Genomic DNA, 16,476 nt, shown 5'->3' with positions numbered 1-16,476 from the left:
TGGGTCCACTGTTCGCCCTCAAGATGACGACGACAGCCACAGGGATCATTCATCTCGTCGCTTGAGTGGGAGGATGGTTGCGTGAGATTACGTAACAGTGCTGACGCACGTGGTTCCCGCAGCACTTCTCCTGCTCCTCCCCCTTGGTCAGTTGTGTTGGACGCCTTGGCTGACTTGCGGGGTGAAGTGGAGGCCTTGAAGGCAGACAGACGGCAACTACCACCCCCTACTGGGTCGGCGCAGGTGACTGTGGAGGACAGTACTCTGGGGGGCTGGGGTTTGTCGCCTCCTTGTTCTGCCACTTTTTCTGGTTTCTCGGCCAGGATGAGTGAGGATGAGGCAGTGTCGATGCCTGCCGCCCCTGCTGACAGCACCTTAATTCAGGGCACTAAGGCCTTTGGTCCTTCTGACACGGTGGTTGCTGACATTGACAATAGAGTGGCAGAGATGGTAAACTTTCTCTTTGATAATGGTATGAGAGAGGAGGACTACAAGGCCATGTGTGAGGACGATGTTGTCAAGAGGCCTAATAACTGCCATGCTCTTGCGCCAGTGGAATGCAACCCACAGGTGTTGGAGGCCCTGAAGCTGGATGCCAGGAAGACAGACTTCCGCTTGAAGGAGGTAAATAAGGACATCCTGCGGGCTTCAACCATTATCACCAAATCCTTAGTGGCACTGGATGATTTGGCTGAACAGGAAGGTAACCCCAAGTTGGCACATGAGGTGAGCATGCTAAATGGTGCATTGGCATTGCTAGGCAATGCCAATCACAGGAACAATTTGGCCAGGCGTTTTGTCATGAAACGCGAGATAAACTATAAATGTGCTCATCTTTGTTCAGATAAGGTGCCAATTACTCGCTTTCTGTTCAGTGACGATGTGTCCCAGTCTGCCAGACAAATTGAGGAAGCGGAGAAACTGCGGAGCCTGCCTTTACTAGCAAGTTCGCAGGTAAACGCCCTGGTGGATATTGGAACAAGCCTGCTAGTAGGGGATATTTCGCCAGGTTCCAACCCTACGGGCAACAGAGGTATGGCTACAGGGCTGCCCCACGACTGCCTTCCACTCGTCAGGATGTGGAGCCAAAAAACTCCAAGGGCCGGGGCAGCCGCAGCAGGCAGCCCCAGTAAACTTACAGGCAAGTGCATGTTTTGAAGCTGGCAGACTACACTCTTTCCTGCATGAGTGGCGTAAAATTACCAGTGACCCTGTCATTTTGAATATTGTTCAGCTTTGCCACCTTGATATTGATGTCGATAGTGTTCATCCTTTATTTTTTAATGATTTGGAATACAGGTTCAACACTGTGCAACAGGGGATAATTTCTGGAGAGATCAAAAAACTTTTACAGCTTAAAGTCATTAAAGTCACACACAAACAAACTCAGCAGGTTATCTCTCCTATTTTTTTGCGAGAAAAGAAAAACGGGGAATTTCGCCTGGTTCTTAACTTGGAGAGGTTAAACAAATACATACCATATAAACATTTTAAAATGGAAAATTTTGAACAGGCCATCAGGCTCATCAACCAGGGTGATTTTTTGGCTTCTGTCGATCTCAGGCATGCTTATTATTCTGTTAGGGTTGCAGATGAGCAACAACGATTTTTATGTTTTACATGGCAAGGTGTTATCTATCAATTCACCAGCCTCCCTAATGGCATTTCTGAGGGACCTCGGCTTTTCACCAAACTGATGAAGCCAGTATTTGCTACTTTAAGGCAGGAAGGATACACTATCACCAGCTTTATAGATGACACATTAATTTGCAGTAACTCTTACTCAGGATGTCTTCAGGCGATTCAGGCCACCATTTCTCTGTTGCAGAGGTTAGGCTTTTGTATCAATATGGAGAAGTCTGTTCTCACCCCCACACAATGTATTGAATACCTAGGCAATGTTATTAACACCAAGTTCATGACTGCCTCTTTACCTGAGCGTAGACTAATCAAAATTCGCCAAGGATGTGCAGAACTTTTGTGTAAAGATGTTGCCCCCATTCGAGAGGTGGCCAGGGTGATCGGCCTCATGGTGGCTGCGATCCCAGCAGTGGAGTTAGGTAAACTTCACTACAGGAAGTTGGAGGGGGGAAAAATTGCCACTTTGAAACAGGAGTATGGTAATTTTCACAGGCCTTTGAATATTACTGCAGACATGAAACTAGACCTTTCCTGGTGGTTAGACAATGTGGACAGACACCACAGATACATTTTTAGGCCAGGTACTGACATCGATTTATTTACTGATGCCTCCAGCCTTGGTTGGGGGGGTCATTTGGGGTATCAGATTACAAGTGGTACTTGGTCCCTGGATGAAAAGGAGCTTCACATTAAGATCCTGGAGATGAAAGCCATTCTATTCTCTTTGCAAGCATTTGAACATGAGCTGGAAGGTAGACATGTTAGAGTTTTTTGTGATAATACCACTGCCATAAACTATGTCAATGAAATGGGAGGCACAAAGTCCAAGTCCTGTAATGATGTTGCTACCCAGATTTGGGATTGGTGTCTGGAACATGACTCATGGGTTACATGCTCGCACATACTGGGGAAGGACAACACCTTGGCTGATGTAGCCTCTCGCAAGATTAATGACAGACATGAGTGGAAACTCGATTCACACATTTTTACTACCTTGTGTAATGTTTTTGGGACACCGTCCATTGATTTATTTGCCTCAAGGCTTAACAAACAGGTTAATACATTCTGTTCGTGGTTGCCAGATCCAGAGGCTAAATATTTTGATGCTTTTTCCTTGGACTGGTCAAACTTTGATTTGTCTTACATTTTCCCCCATTCTCACTAATTGCTAGGTGCCTTCAGAAGTTACGTGCGGAGCAAGCACGAGGCTGGATGGTGGTTCCTCTGTGGCCGTCCCAGTTTTGGATGGGCATGCTGCTCCAGTTGCTAATAGACTTCCCACGTTTGATAACGAACAGGAGAAATGTTCTAACACACCCGTCCACAACAGATCCACACCCCATCATGTCCCACACGAGGCTCATGGCATACGTTCTGTCAGGGAAAACTTGCAGAAACGAGGAGTTTCGCTGGCTGCTGCGGACATCATACTTGCCTCCTGGAAACCAGGTACTGAGAGGCAATACCGCCCACATGTCCAGAGGTGGTCGTTGTTTTGTGGTAGACGGAATGTCGATCCCACTTCTCCAACTGTAGGTCACATTGTAAATTTTTTGACGGAAACCTTTGACAGGGGTGTGGGTTATGAGTGTGTGAACACTGCGAGGGGTGCCCTGTCTTCTCTCGGCATTGTGGTGGACGGATGCAGGGCAGGAAATCACCCTTTGGTCATCCGATTCATGAGAGGGGTTTTCAATCTTAGAACTCCTCAGCCCAGGTACACTGACACTTGGGACGTCCAACCTGTCTTAGAGCAACTAAGGTCCATGTTCCCCTTACATGCATTAACCCTTAAAGAATTAACGCTAAAATTGGTTATGATGATGGTCTTAACTCAAGCTGCCAGAATTCAAACTTTACAACTACTGTTAATCAGAGACATGCTCATTAATGAACACTCCATTTCAGTACAGTTGGGGGGCACTCTTAAACAATCCAGACCAAATTTTAACATCAACAGGGTCACATTCCATCGTTACCCTAAGGATCCACGATTATGTGTCTGTAGCACTCTCCTGAGGTACATTGATGTGACTAAAGAGCTTAGACAGGATGAGATGCACACTGATGCCAGGCTCCTCATTAGCTTCATAAAACCCCACAAATCAGTTTCCAAAGACACTATTGCCCGTTGGGTCAGGACCATTCTCTGCATGTCCGGCATAGACATCTCAAAGTTTTCCGCTGGTAGTGTGCGGCCAGCAGCTGCTTCAAAAGCTGGAGTGGCGGCTGTCCCTGTCGCATGCATTATGGCTAAGGCGGGCTGGTCTAGGGAATCTACCTTTGCAAAATATTATAATAAGAACATTGTGGCTGCTTCTGACCTCTTTCAGGATGCAGTGCTAGAATAAGACATGATTTGGGTTTGTTGCTGCACTCCAGTGTTGCAGTACACAGATATTTTAAGTATTTAGTATCTAGTACCTTAGGTTTACCTTATGATGTGAACTGTTACCATATTTCAACATTGTTTGTAGATTGGATTAAGTTGGATGCAATGTACCTTATTTTATACACCAATTGTATGATTGTCTCATGTACAAGATCCTTCCATGGAATAATAGTTATAGTACTGTTTCTTGTGGGGCATTTCCTTTTCCTCTCTACTATTGCATCCTCCCTCGTCATCCACATGGCTTCAAAGCCTCATGGGAAATGTCCGCCCAGCAGATAGGTGATTTTGCCGAAGTAAAATGAACAAAGTACATGAGACTTACCGTAGGTCAGTTGAAGTGTACTTCTAATTTTTCGAGGCAAATCACCTCTGCTGGTGCGGAGATTTCACATGCCCTCCTCTCCCTCCCTATCTTAAGCTCTACAGGTTACTTAATTTCCTAATTGGTTCATCATGTGGATGTCGAGTCCTTGCTTTAAAGTCTGCCGGCAGCGCGTGACGCACTCTCTCTCATGTGAAATCTCCGCACCAGCAGAGGTGATTTGCCTCGAAAAATTAGAAGTACACTTCAACTGACCTACGGTAAGTCTCGTGTACTTTGTTAATTTTATGTGATACAGTAGAACTTTGGTTATCAAACACCTCCCTTTTCGAACAAATTGGTTTTCAAACAAAATTTTAAACTCATTATTGCTTCAGTTGCAGTACCATAATTCGGTTCTAGAACAAAGTTACTTGATTTCAAGCATTAAAAGACATAGCAAAAGCTGCCGTTTATTACTAATTTATAGTGTTTATAAATATTTACTTTCTTTTTATATATATGGAGGCGAAACAAAGAGTGCAAGACAGTAATTCAACCCTTGAAATAATGTAAATGTGGTTCTGTTGAAAAACCTTGATGTAAACAAACAGTTTTCGACACTCAGGAGTTATCGTGAATCTTGTGTGGCTCTCTTGATGACCCCAACACCATCTATACTGCACAATTGCATTTTATCCAATAGTATTTCTCAGCAGCAAGATGTCTAAGTGTTTTTTTTTTTTTTTTCATATAGGAGGGACACCAGCCAAGGGAAACAAAAATAAAATAAAAAAGGCCCAATGAGATGCCAGTTCCCAAATGAGATCCAAAGCAGTAGTCAAAAATTGAAAGATGTGTCTTAAAACCTCCCTTTTAAAGGAATTCAAGTCATACGAAAGTGGAAATACAGAAGCAGGCAGGGAGTTCCAGTTTACCAGAGAAAGGGAAAAATGACTGAGAATACTGGTTAATGTTTGCAATAGAGAAGTGGAGGCATGCAGTTAGCAAGATCAGAAGAGCAGTTGGCATGAATAGCAGAAGATAGCTAGAGATGCAACATTGTGGTGATGAGAAAGAGGCTGAAGACAGGCAGTTATAGGAGAGTTGATGCAACAAAAAGCTTTTGATTCCACCCTGTCTAAAACAGCAGTATGACTCTTGTACAGAGTTGGCAGTTGGGGAGGGTCAGAAAACTGGAGGAGAGGTCTCATAACACCTAACTTCATAGAAGCTGTTTTAGCAAGAGATGAGATGTGAAGTTTCCAGTTAAGATCATAAGAAAAGGACAGACTGAGGATGTTCAGTGTAGAAGAGGGGGACAGTTGAGTATCACTGAAGAAGAGGGGATAGTTGTCTGGAAAGATGTGTCGAGTTGATAGATGGAGGAATTGAGTTTCTGAGGCATTGAACGATACAATGTTTGCTCTACCCCAATCAGAAATTTTAGAGAGATCATAAGTCAAGTGTTCTGTGGCTTCTCTACATGAACTGTTTACTTCCTGAAGGGCTGGACATCTATGAAAAGACATGGAAAAGTGCAAGGTAGTATCATCAGTGTACGAGTGGATGGGAGAAGTTTGGTTTAGATCACTGATGAATAATAGGAAGAGAGTAGGTGACAGGACAGAACCCTGAGGAACACCACTGTTAATAGATTTAGAAGAAAAACAATGACCGTCTACTGCAACAGCAATAAAACAGTAAGAAAGGAAACTTGAGATGAAGTTAAAGAGAAGGATAAAAGCTGTAGGAGGGTAGTTGGGAAATCAAAGTTTTATGACAGACTATCAAAAGCTTTTGATATGTCTAAGGCAACAGCAAAAATTTCACCAAAATCTCTAAAAGAGGATGACCAAGACTCAACAAGGAAAGCCAGAAGACCACCAAAAGAGCGGCCTTGACAGAACCCATACATGCGATCAGACAGAAGGTTGTGAAATTATAGATGTTTAAGAGTCTTCCTGTTGGGGATAGATTAAAAAACTTTAGATAGGCAGGAAATTAAAGCAATAGATGGTAATTTGAGGGATTGGAACGGTCACCCTTTTAAGGAACAGGCCGAATGTAGGCAAACTTCCAGCAAGAAGGAAAGGCAGATGATGATAGACAGAGTTGAAAGAGTTTGACTAGGCAAGGTGCAAGCACAAAGGCACAGTTTCAGAGAACAATAAGAGGGACCCTCATCACCTTCATTTTGGCAATGAGTTGCTTCTTTCTGTGTCATTCTGTAAGGCTTCCCTCAATAGGTCAGTGACAAAGCGAATACAGTATCTTCTGATGAGTTCTGTGTCACTAAGTTCATTCAGTACATCCATTCTGAATAAATAATTTGTGAGCTGGAAATGTTGTGAAGCAGTCATCTTGGCTGTGGGAGTATCTGTCATAAGCTGCTAAGACAGTAGAGACTGGTGTCTAGGAACAGATAAATCCATTTTACTTTGATTCCTCTGGAGAAAATAGTTTTGGTTTTCAAACATTTCACATTTTGAACAGCATTCAGGAATGGTTGTACAGACTATACAGTGGAAATGAGGTTCCACTGTATAGCCTTCATCTCTTCTACTGGCTGAAGTCAATGTTAACTTGCAAAAAGTAGAAGGGTGTTGAAAATGGGATTTTATACACTGAATGTCAGTTTTCTACAATTTTCACTAACTTTTGTTTGTCTCAACAAGAGCAGACACATATCACTAAATGCAGAATGAAATTTCCTATCCAATGATTTATAGCATAACCAATCAGTTCTCGCAAAGTTTTTAGCTAGAGTGATTTGAATATTAGCAAAGTGCACAATGTGTGGAGTGCTTCCAATGTTTCATTATTGACAGCTTCACTTGTCAATCGCCTTCCAGGCGTTTTACTGGTTATATCTCTTTTTCTTCTCCTACACTCTGGGTAGCTGTGACTTTCTCCATATCTTAAATGTCTGGGATTTGGTATCCATCTTGTTCCTGCTTTTTCATACTTTTCTAGTTTCTTTAAACAGGAGTTCCAAATTACTACTGTGCATTCTAGTGTGCACAGGAGTTCTATAATACTACTGTACATTCTAGAGTGTCTTATGAAGGGCATTATTAATTTTTTACCATCTCTTTATCTAGTAGTACATATGTGAAGGAGATTTTTATATTCCCTTACAATGCACACATACAGGTAGACCATCAATACTTCAGCATCCTTGGTTCTATAGGTATCCTGAATTAGCCATTCTCCAAGATTAACTGAGGATTATCCCTTGAAACCTCTAATACACTTCACAATATGTCTAAAAGCTTAAAAAAGTAAAATCAGGCCACGGAAGGCACTTCATGAACGAAGAAGTCAGTAATACATCAGTGGAAGGGGTATTTCAATAAGAGAGAGAGAGAGAGAGAGAGAGAGAGAGAGAGAGAGAGAGAGAGAGAGAGAGAGAGAGAGAGAGAGAGAGAGAGAGAGAGAGAGAGAGAGAGAGAGAGAGAGAGAGAGAGAGAGAGAGAGAGAGAGAGAGAGAGAGAGAGAGAGAGAGAGAGAGAGAGAGAGAGAGAGAGAGAGAGAGAGAGAGAGAGAGAGAGAGAGAGAGAGAGAGAGAGAGAGAGAGAGAGAGAGAGAGAGAGGGGGGGGGGCTGTTTCAGGCACCCCACACATCCCACACTTGCCTAATATTTAGTTCACTCTAGCTGAAAACTCTGCAGCAGCCCAATGGTTGTGCTATATACCATTGGATAAGAAATTTAGGATCACCTGAAGATCCGCCACCCCAGCTGCACTCGGGGTGGCAGATCTTCAGGTGAGACAATCTGGGGTGGCGGATCTTCAGGTGATCCAATACTTTTAATGAAGTAAACTTTTTTCTGCATTTTTTATATCCACTCAGTTTTTTAATGCATTCATGTTGTTAGGTTAGGTTAGGTTAGGTTAGGTTAGGTTAGGTTAGGCTAACCTAACCTAACCTAACCTAACCTAACCAAGTGAGAGAGTCTGGGGTGGCGGATCTTCAGGTGAGACAATCTGGGGTGGCGGATCTTCAGGTGAGACAATCTGGGGTGGTGGATCTTCAGGTGATCCGAAATTTAATTCTGCATTCAATGGTATAAATCCGCTCTCATTGAAAGAAAAGGAAGTTGGTGAAAATTGCAGAAAATTGATGCTCACTTTACAAAAAGTTTTATACCATATTTTGCACATGCAGAGTAGTGTTGCAATTTTGACATGCTGTTTCATTATAACTTGTATTATTCTTATTAACAACAAAATTTGAGATTGATCAGTTAATTAGTTAAAAAGTTTAAATTTTGACTTGTGCATGTACAGCACTACTTGAAAGTTGACATAAGGAATTTTATCAAAATTATAGCAACATGACACTCTTAAGTTTTGACTCAACTCAATGTGACTAACTTAGTGTAAACACATCCTAAAGGTGTTACTAAGTAACTTAACTGTGACCACAGGCCTATGAACACTATAGGCTACTTACTAGCTGAAATAGTCCATGTGATGGAGTGAAATAAGGGAGCTGGTTGTGTGTGTTAGATGTTCAGAGTTGAATACACATCAGATCATGATCCTGGGGTTTCCAATACTTTCAAGACCCTCATGTATATCCTTCAAACTTGAATTTAAAATGTAATATGAATTGTCTATCACTAAATAAATATTGTTTTTTTTTTTAAGTAATTTTTCAACATTTTGTGTCCTGCATGATTAGTGCCCCTGCAGTGCAAATGACCCTTCAGAGTTAATGACTAGCAGAGATGAAAATTACATTTGGTTTAGCAACATTTTTTTCTAGTTTTGTGAGCAAAACACTATTTATGACAGGTTTCATCATGCCAGAAAAAAAATTAAATAAATAGATACATAAATAAATAAAACAAGAAAGGCAGAGTAAATAAAACTTTTGAAATACAGTAGTGACGAGTAATTATTGACCACTGGTATAATTTTACACTATAATGCAAAGTCTAAAAGGTAACCAAAAGAATGTGAGTGCATATGTAAGCTACTGAAAAAGCATAACGATGGTCCTGAACTAAATCTTGAACCCATACACTGACTACACATAAATGAATAAATAACTGAAAACAGCTAAATCTTGATTTCACATATCTGTTCAATTTTCATGGATTTGTTTGCATGTGTCTGTTGTGAAAATATGGTCATCTTTTCTCAGCATTGACTTATTTACACTAAATTGAAAGGTTTCATCTGCAACAATCTAGGTGACCACTCATGCTGTCTCACCTGAGCTACATTTTTTTTTCCCACTGCTATGTAAAGTTTCTCTGTCACAACAAATCTCCAAACAACCAAATAATTCAAGTGTATTACAAAATTAAATTTGGTCCCTGGATCCCCTAAACCAGTGGTTCCCAAACTAAGTGTAAATTATCCCATTGGGGTATTATAATATAACAATTTTCCAGGGGTAATGGAGAGGTGGGTAAAAAAAAAAAATTCAAGAATGCTGAAAATGGAGAAAAAAATGCAGTACCTAGCATTTCGATTAATGTTAACTTAGTTTTAGTATTTAAAGTTGTAAACATATTATAATTAAGCAACAAAGTTAAACCAAATAACAATAAGCATTAAAGACTACAGTATTATTTGACAACTACTGCTCAAGCTCTTTTGGTCAACAATCTACCCCATCTACTCCAACAAGCTTAGGGACATGTGAGCATATGGACTTTGGGTGGGGAATCCAAAAACCTAACTAACCACAGAGCTCCCCCATTAGCACCATTAACCTAACCTAGCCTGACCTAACCTAACATAACAGGGTATTGCATCCCACTAGACTCCCTTGGGACATTAACCTAACCTAACTGGGGGGTATGGCCCCCATGGATGCCCATTGAGAGAATAATCTAACCTAGCCTAGCCTAACTGAGTGGGAGGATCTGCATTCCCCATGGACCCCCTAGCAACACTAACCTAACATTCTGATACTGTTTAGCAAAAATTACATGATACAGGAGCTATATTATGTACTTTATAAAGTGGAAGGAAGCAAATCTGTGTGTGCATGGAATGGGAGGCACCTTGACTTATCAATTATCATGGGCTTCATAAGGCAGAGCACTCGCCAAAAATTATAGCCTATAGTAAATTCATAATGTAAAGGGTATTGTATTAAGCTCAAATATCATACAGATCGGTTTGGAGCGGTAATTGTAAAGATTAACTAAAACTACTATACAGAATTACAAAAGAAAAAATGTTTAAGTGTGTGGCAAGCCAGGAATATTATTGAGTCACTCAGCAACCCTGATCATGATGTGTTCCGTACGTATCACTCACTGCCATACATATAAATATTAGCAACATTTTGTGAAAGAGGTAACACGCTTAATGTGGCATGTTAAACTGGGTAACAATCTGAATAGTTTTGGAAGCCACTCTCCTCGACATTAAAAAGAAAAAAAAATGTCTTTTTAATCTACCACCCTACTTCATCCATCATAATAGCCGGAATGGCGAGATCTACATGATGATATGACATGGAAAATAGAGGATAAGCCAAAATAATACGTAAACAACTAAACAATCCCTATAATGAGACTTTCTTCAACCTTACGCTCTACTCACTGTTGTACGATTATCCATGGACATAATAATGACGTTTCTGGTGTTTGCCTCCCGGTAAATTGTGTAAATAGTCACCGGTTTTGTGTAAATGATGGCACTTATATCAGTGATTAACACATGGTCTCTTGACTGACTTTAGCAGTTCAAGACTTTGCGCGCCAAAATCTCTAATGTTTGGGTTCGTGATGAGCCGCATTGGATGTTTGATTATGAAAATCTTAATACAACAAAAGTAAACGTATATTTCCACAATATCAAAATATAAACCAGCATTACCAGAGCCTACAACTACATACCAACGTTCTATTTAAATTCCTTGTTCCAGAAATCTCTCTCGACATTCATAAGAGAAAAGAAGCTTGAAGATAAACTCTTTAGACTATTATGATCGAAATTTTTATTTTATTTATTTATTTATTTATTTTTTATGTAAAAGGGCCACTGTCCTAGGGCAACAAGAAAAAAAACCTACATATTAATACCAGTTCCCATAGTGATTCCAAATAGAAAAATCAAATGATGGGAGAAGGGAAATGATTAGGTGAGACTAATTAGTCTGAAAGTTCTTTGGTTGATTTCTTTTGATTAATATTAAACTTCAGCTTCGTTTTGCTTTATATATATATATATATATATATATATATATATATATATATATATATATATATATATATATATATATATATATATATATATATATATATATATATATATATATATATATATATATATATATATATATATATATATATATATATATATATATATATATATATATATATATATATATATATATATATATATATATATATTAAGTTGAATGGTATTTCTGTTAATGTGTTGTTTACTTTGTTTATGTTTTTCAACCTTGTTTATTTTTTTTTTATTTAATGTAGCAACCACCAACCATGGGTTTATGTCTAATGTATCTATCTTTGTATGGTAAGATAAAGTTGTTCTTATTAATTATCCAGGGCTCTAGAAGACACTGGAAAATCCCATGACAAAGAGATTAATTTTATTTGATGTAAGTATTTGTAAAGGAGGAGGAGGAAGAGGAGGCAGTAGGCACCTGCCAAAACGATAATTACTCCCAGTGAGGTCTAAAGCAATGGATCAGTGGATGCTGTGAACTTATCATTGAACCCAGCTGTGACCTCACTGAATGAAGCTTTTGATTCCACCCTGTCTAGAAGAGCGGTATGAGTGGAACCCCTCCAAGCATGTGAAGCATACTCCATACATGGACGGATAAGGCCCTTGTACAGAGTTAGCAGCTGGGGGGATGAAAAAAAAACTGGCGGAGACGTCTCAGAACAACTTCAAAGAAGCTGTTTTAGCTAGAGATGAGATGTGAAGTTTCCAGTTCAGATTATAAGTAAAGGACAGACCGAGAATGTTCAGTGTAGAAGAGGAGTACAGTTGAGTGTCATTGAAGAAGAGGGGATAGTTGTCTGGAAGGTTGTGTCGAGTTGACAGATGGAGAAATTGAGTTTTTGAGGCAATGAACAATACCAAGTTTGCTCTGTCCCAATCAGAAATTTTAGAAAGATCAGAAGTCAAGCATTCTGTGGCTTCCCTGCGTGAAATGTTTACCTCCTGAAGGGTTGGACGTCTATGAAATGACGTGGAAAAGTGCAGGGTGGTATCATCAGCGTAGGAGTGGATAGGACAAGAAGTTTGGTTTAGAAGATCATTAATGAATAATAAGAAGAGAGTGGGTGACAGGACAGAACCCTGAGGAACACCACTGTTAATAGATTTAGGAGAAGAACAGTGGCCGTCTACCACAGCGACAATAGAACGGTCAGAAAGGAAACTTGAGATGAAGTTACAGAGAGAAGGATAAAAGCCGTAGGTGGGTAGTTTGGAAATCAAAGCTTTGTGCCAGACTCTATCAAAAGCTTTTGATATGTCCAACAACAGCAAATGTTTCACCAAAATCTCTAAAAGAGGATGGCCAAGACTCAGCAAGGAAAGCCAGATCACCAGTAGAGCGGCCTTGACAGAACCCATACTAGCGATCAGATAGAAGGTTGTGAAGTGATAGATGTTTAAGAATCTTCCTGTTGAGGATAGATTCAAAAACTTTAGATAGGCAGGAAATTAAAGCAATAAGACAGTAGTTTGAGAGATTAGAACAGTCGCTCTTTTTAGGAAGAGGCTGAATGTAGGCAAACTTCCAGCAAGAAGGAAAGGTAGATGTTGACAGAGCTATGCCTCCATGCCAGACACTATCTCCTCTGTTATGCGCCCAGCACACAAAGACAGGTCTCTGACACGGAAGCAGTAGTCATTCCAAGGAAAATCAGCAAAATACCTCATCAGGTCCTCCCAATTAGCAGAGGCAAAACGCCAGAGGTACCTTCGCTTAGATGGATCCTGAGGAGGGATTGAAGCGATAGGACAAGATACAGATATGAAATTGTGATTGGAGGAGCCCAACGGAGAAGAAAGGGTGACAGCATAAACAGGATTAGAGGTCAGGAAAAGGTCAAGAATGTTGGGCGTATCTCCAAGACGGTCAGGAATATGAGTAGAGTGTTGCACCAATTGCTCAAAGTCGTAGAAGATAGAAAAGCTGAAGGCTAGTTCACCAGGATGGTCAGTGAAGGGGGAGGAAAGCCAAAGTTGGTGGTGAACATTGAAGTCTCCAAGAATGGAGATCTCTGCAAAAGGGAAGAGAGTCAGAATGTGCTCCACTTTGGAAGTTAAGTAGTCAAAGATTTTCTTATAGTTAGAGGAGTTAAGTGAGACGTATAAAGCACAGATAAATTTAGTTTGAGAGTGACTCTGTAGTCATAGCCAGATGGTGGAAAACTCAGAAGATTCAAGAGCGGGAGATTCAAGAGAGCAGGTTATGTCGTTGCGCACATAAACGCAACATCCAGCTTTAGATCGAAAATGAGGATAGAGAAAGTAGGAGGGAACAGAAAAGGGGTTACTGTCAGTTGTCTCAGACATCTGAGCTTCAGTGAGGAAAAAAAGATGAGGTTTAGAAGAGGAGAGATGGTGTTCTACAGATTGAAAATTAGATCTTAGACCGCGAATGTTGCAGAAGTTAATGAAGAAAAAGTTGAGGGGGGTGTCAAGACACTTAGGGTCGTTGTCAGAAGGGCAGTCCGACCTGGGGACATTTGCGGTCCCCTCACCAGATGGGGACTCCGAGGGTGGTGTAGGAGTCGCCATGATAATTTTGAAATTTTGAGCGAAGGGTGTGTGTGTTATTAGGTGTTTGTAGTTTTTGTGTGGAGGAAGAGAGTTCTCTTTAGATGGCAGACTGTGACTACTATCCTTGTGTTGTGAGACACAAAGGGAAACAGCCTGTTCTCATGCTATACATGACTGAAAGGTGGCCCACAGAAGGTACTTGAGCCTTCCATCACCAGAATCTCATGCATTTTATATTTCTGCCCAGAACCATGCCAAGTCTATTATCGAACTAGCTAAAAACTTCTTCATTAATAAAAAGTGTCAAAATTTTTCATGATTTAACTCCCCTCGTGACTTCTGGCACTTAACCAAAAAAACATCAACAATAACTTTGCTTCTTTTTTCCTCCTTTATTTCAACCAAATGGCACCACAGCTTTCACATTTATCTTTAAAGCTGAACTCTTCGCTGAAGTTTTTGCTAAAAACTCTACTTTGGACAATTCAGGGTTTGTTTCTCCCTCTCCTCCACCCTCTGACTACTTCATGCTATCTTTTAAAATTCTTCGTAATGATGTTTTCCATGCCCTCGTTGGCTTAAACCCTCGGAAAGCTTATGGACCTGATGGAATCCCTTCTATTGTTCTCCGAAACTGCGCCTCCATGCTTGCACCTTGTCTAGTCAAACTCTCACCTCTGTCTGTCAACACCTACTTTACCTTCTTCTTGGAAGTTTGCCTACATTCAGCAAGTTCTAATCCCTCAAACTCCCATCCTATTGCCTTAATTTCCTGCCTATCTAAAGTTTTTGAATCTATCCTCAACAGGAAGATTCTTAAACATCTATTACTTCACAACCTTGTATCTGATCGCCAGTATGGGTTCCGTCAAGGCCGCTCTGACTTTCCTTACTGAGTCTTGGTCATCCTCTTTTAGAGATTTTGGTGAAGCTCTTGCTGTTGCATTTAACATATCAAAAGCTTTTGATAGAGTCTGACACAAAGTTTTGATTTCCAAACCTACGGCTTCTATCCTTCTCTCTGTAACTTCATCTCACGTTTCCTTTCTGACCGTTCTATTGCTGCTGTTGTAGACGGTCACTGTTCTTCTCTTAAATGTATTAACAGTTATGTTCCACAGGGTTCTGTCACCCACTCTCTTCGTATTATTCATTAATGATTTAAACCGAACTTCTTGTCCTATCCACTCCTATTCTTATGATACCACCCTGCACTTTTTCACATCTTTTCATAGACGTTCAACCCTTCAGAAAGTAAACAGTTCACGAATGGAAGCCACAGAACGCATGACTTCTGATCTTTCTAAAATTTCTGATTGGGGCAGAACAAACTTGGTATTGTTCAATGCCTTAAAAACTCAATTCCTCCATCTGTCAACTCGACACAACCTTCAAGACAACTATCCCTTCTTATTCAGTGACATTCATTTGTCCCCCTCTTCTACACTGAACATCCTTGGTCCGTCCTTTATTTATAATCTAAACTGGAAACTTCACATTTCATCTCTAGCTAAAACAGCTTCTATGAGGTTAAGTGTTCTGAGACGTCTCCGCCAGTTTTTCTCACCCTTCCAGCTGTTAACTCTGTACAGGGGCCTTGTCCATCCATGTATGGAGTATGATTCTCATGTCTGGCGGGGTTACACTCATACTGCTCTTCTAGACAGGGTGAAAACAAAAGCTTTTCATCTCATTGACTCCTCCCCTCTAAATGACTCTGCAGGCTCTTTCTCATCGCTGCAATGTTGCATCTCTTGCTATCTCCTACTGCTATTTTCATGCTAGCTGCTCTTCTGGTCTTCCTAATTGCATGGCTCCCTTCCTCCCGCGGCGTTGCTGCATAAAACTTTCTTTTTTCTCTCACCCCTATTCTGTCCTCTTCTCTAATGCAAGAGTTAACCAATATTCTCAATCATTCATCCTTTTCTCTGGTAAACTCCGGAACTCCCTGCCTACGTTTGTATTTCCACCTTCTTATGACTTGAATTTCTTCGAGAGGGAGGTTTCAAGACACTTGTCCTTAAATTTTTGACTACCGTTTTGAACCCTATTCGGGGACTGGCATCTCAGTGGGCTTTTTTTTTTTTTTCAGTTTTTTGTTACCCTTAGCTAGTGTTCCTCTTATATAAAAAAGAAAAGGCAAGCTAGACAGAGTTGTAAGACAAGAGAAGGTCAACCTAGATAAGCTGCCTGTCACAATACCAGCAAGTGGAGCCAGACAGTTGTAATGCAGAGTAAAATGTTGATGTTATATATTGACAGAGGGGGATGGGGTATGTGAAGGATATACTTCCTCATTGGATATTAGTTGCCGGGTCTGTGTAGGATGTGTTTTATCACTGAGTGTTGACTGCGTGAAATTCTTTAAAACGGAAGTGTCATGTGAAATGTTCCC

The 16,476-nt window shown here is 40.6% G+C and overlaps 1 protein-coding gene across 1 annotated transcript in view; it reads right to left on the bottom strand.

Annotated features, from left to right (window-relative positions):
• Positions 1–11,112, bottom strand: part of LOC135106190 (uncharacterized) — a 292,915-nt gene extending 281,803 nt beyond the window's left edge. The window contains exon 1 of the mRNA XM_064014967.1: positions 10,911–11,112. Coding sequence (XP_063871037.1) covers positions 10,911–10,934 — 24 coding nt within the window. The 5' untranslated portion in view covers positions 10,935–11,112. The remainder of the gene's footprint in view (positions 1–10,910) is intronic.
• Positions 11,113–16,476: the final 5,364 nt, after the last annotated feature.

This window comes from Scylla paramamosain, chromosome 13 (assembly GCF_035594125.1).
Source record: "Scylla paramamosain isolate STU-SP2022 chromosome 13, ASM3559412v1, whole genome shotgun sequence".
In the NCBI taxonomy this organism is placed as follows: Eukaryota; Metazoa; Arthropoda; class Malacostraca; order Decapoda; family Portunidae; genus Scylla; species Scylla paramamosain.
Note: the sequence above shows the minus strand (reverse complement) of the source record. Positions and strands in the feature narration are given on the sequence as shown.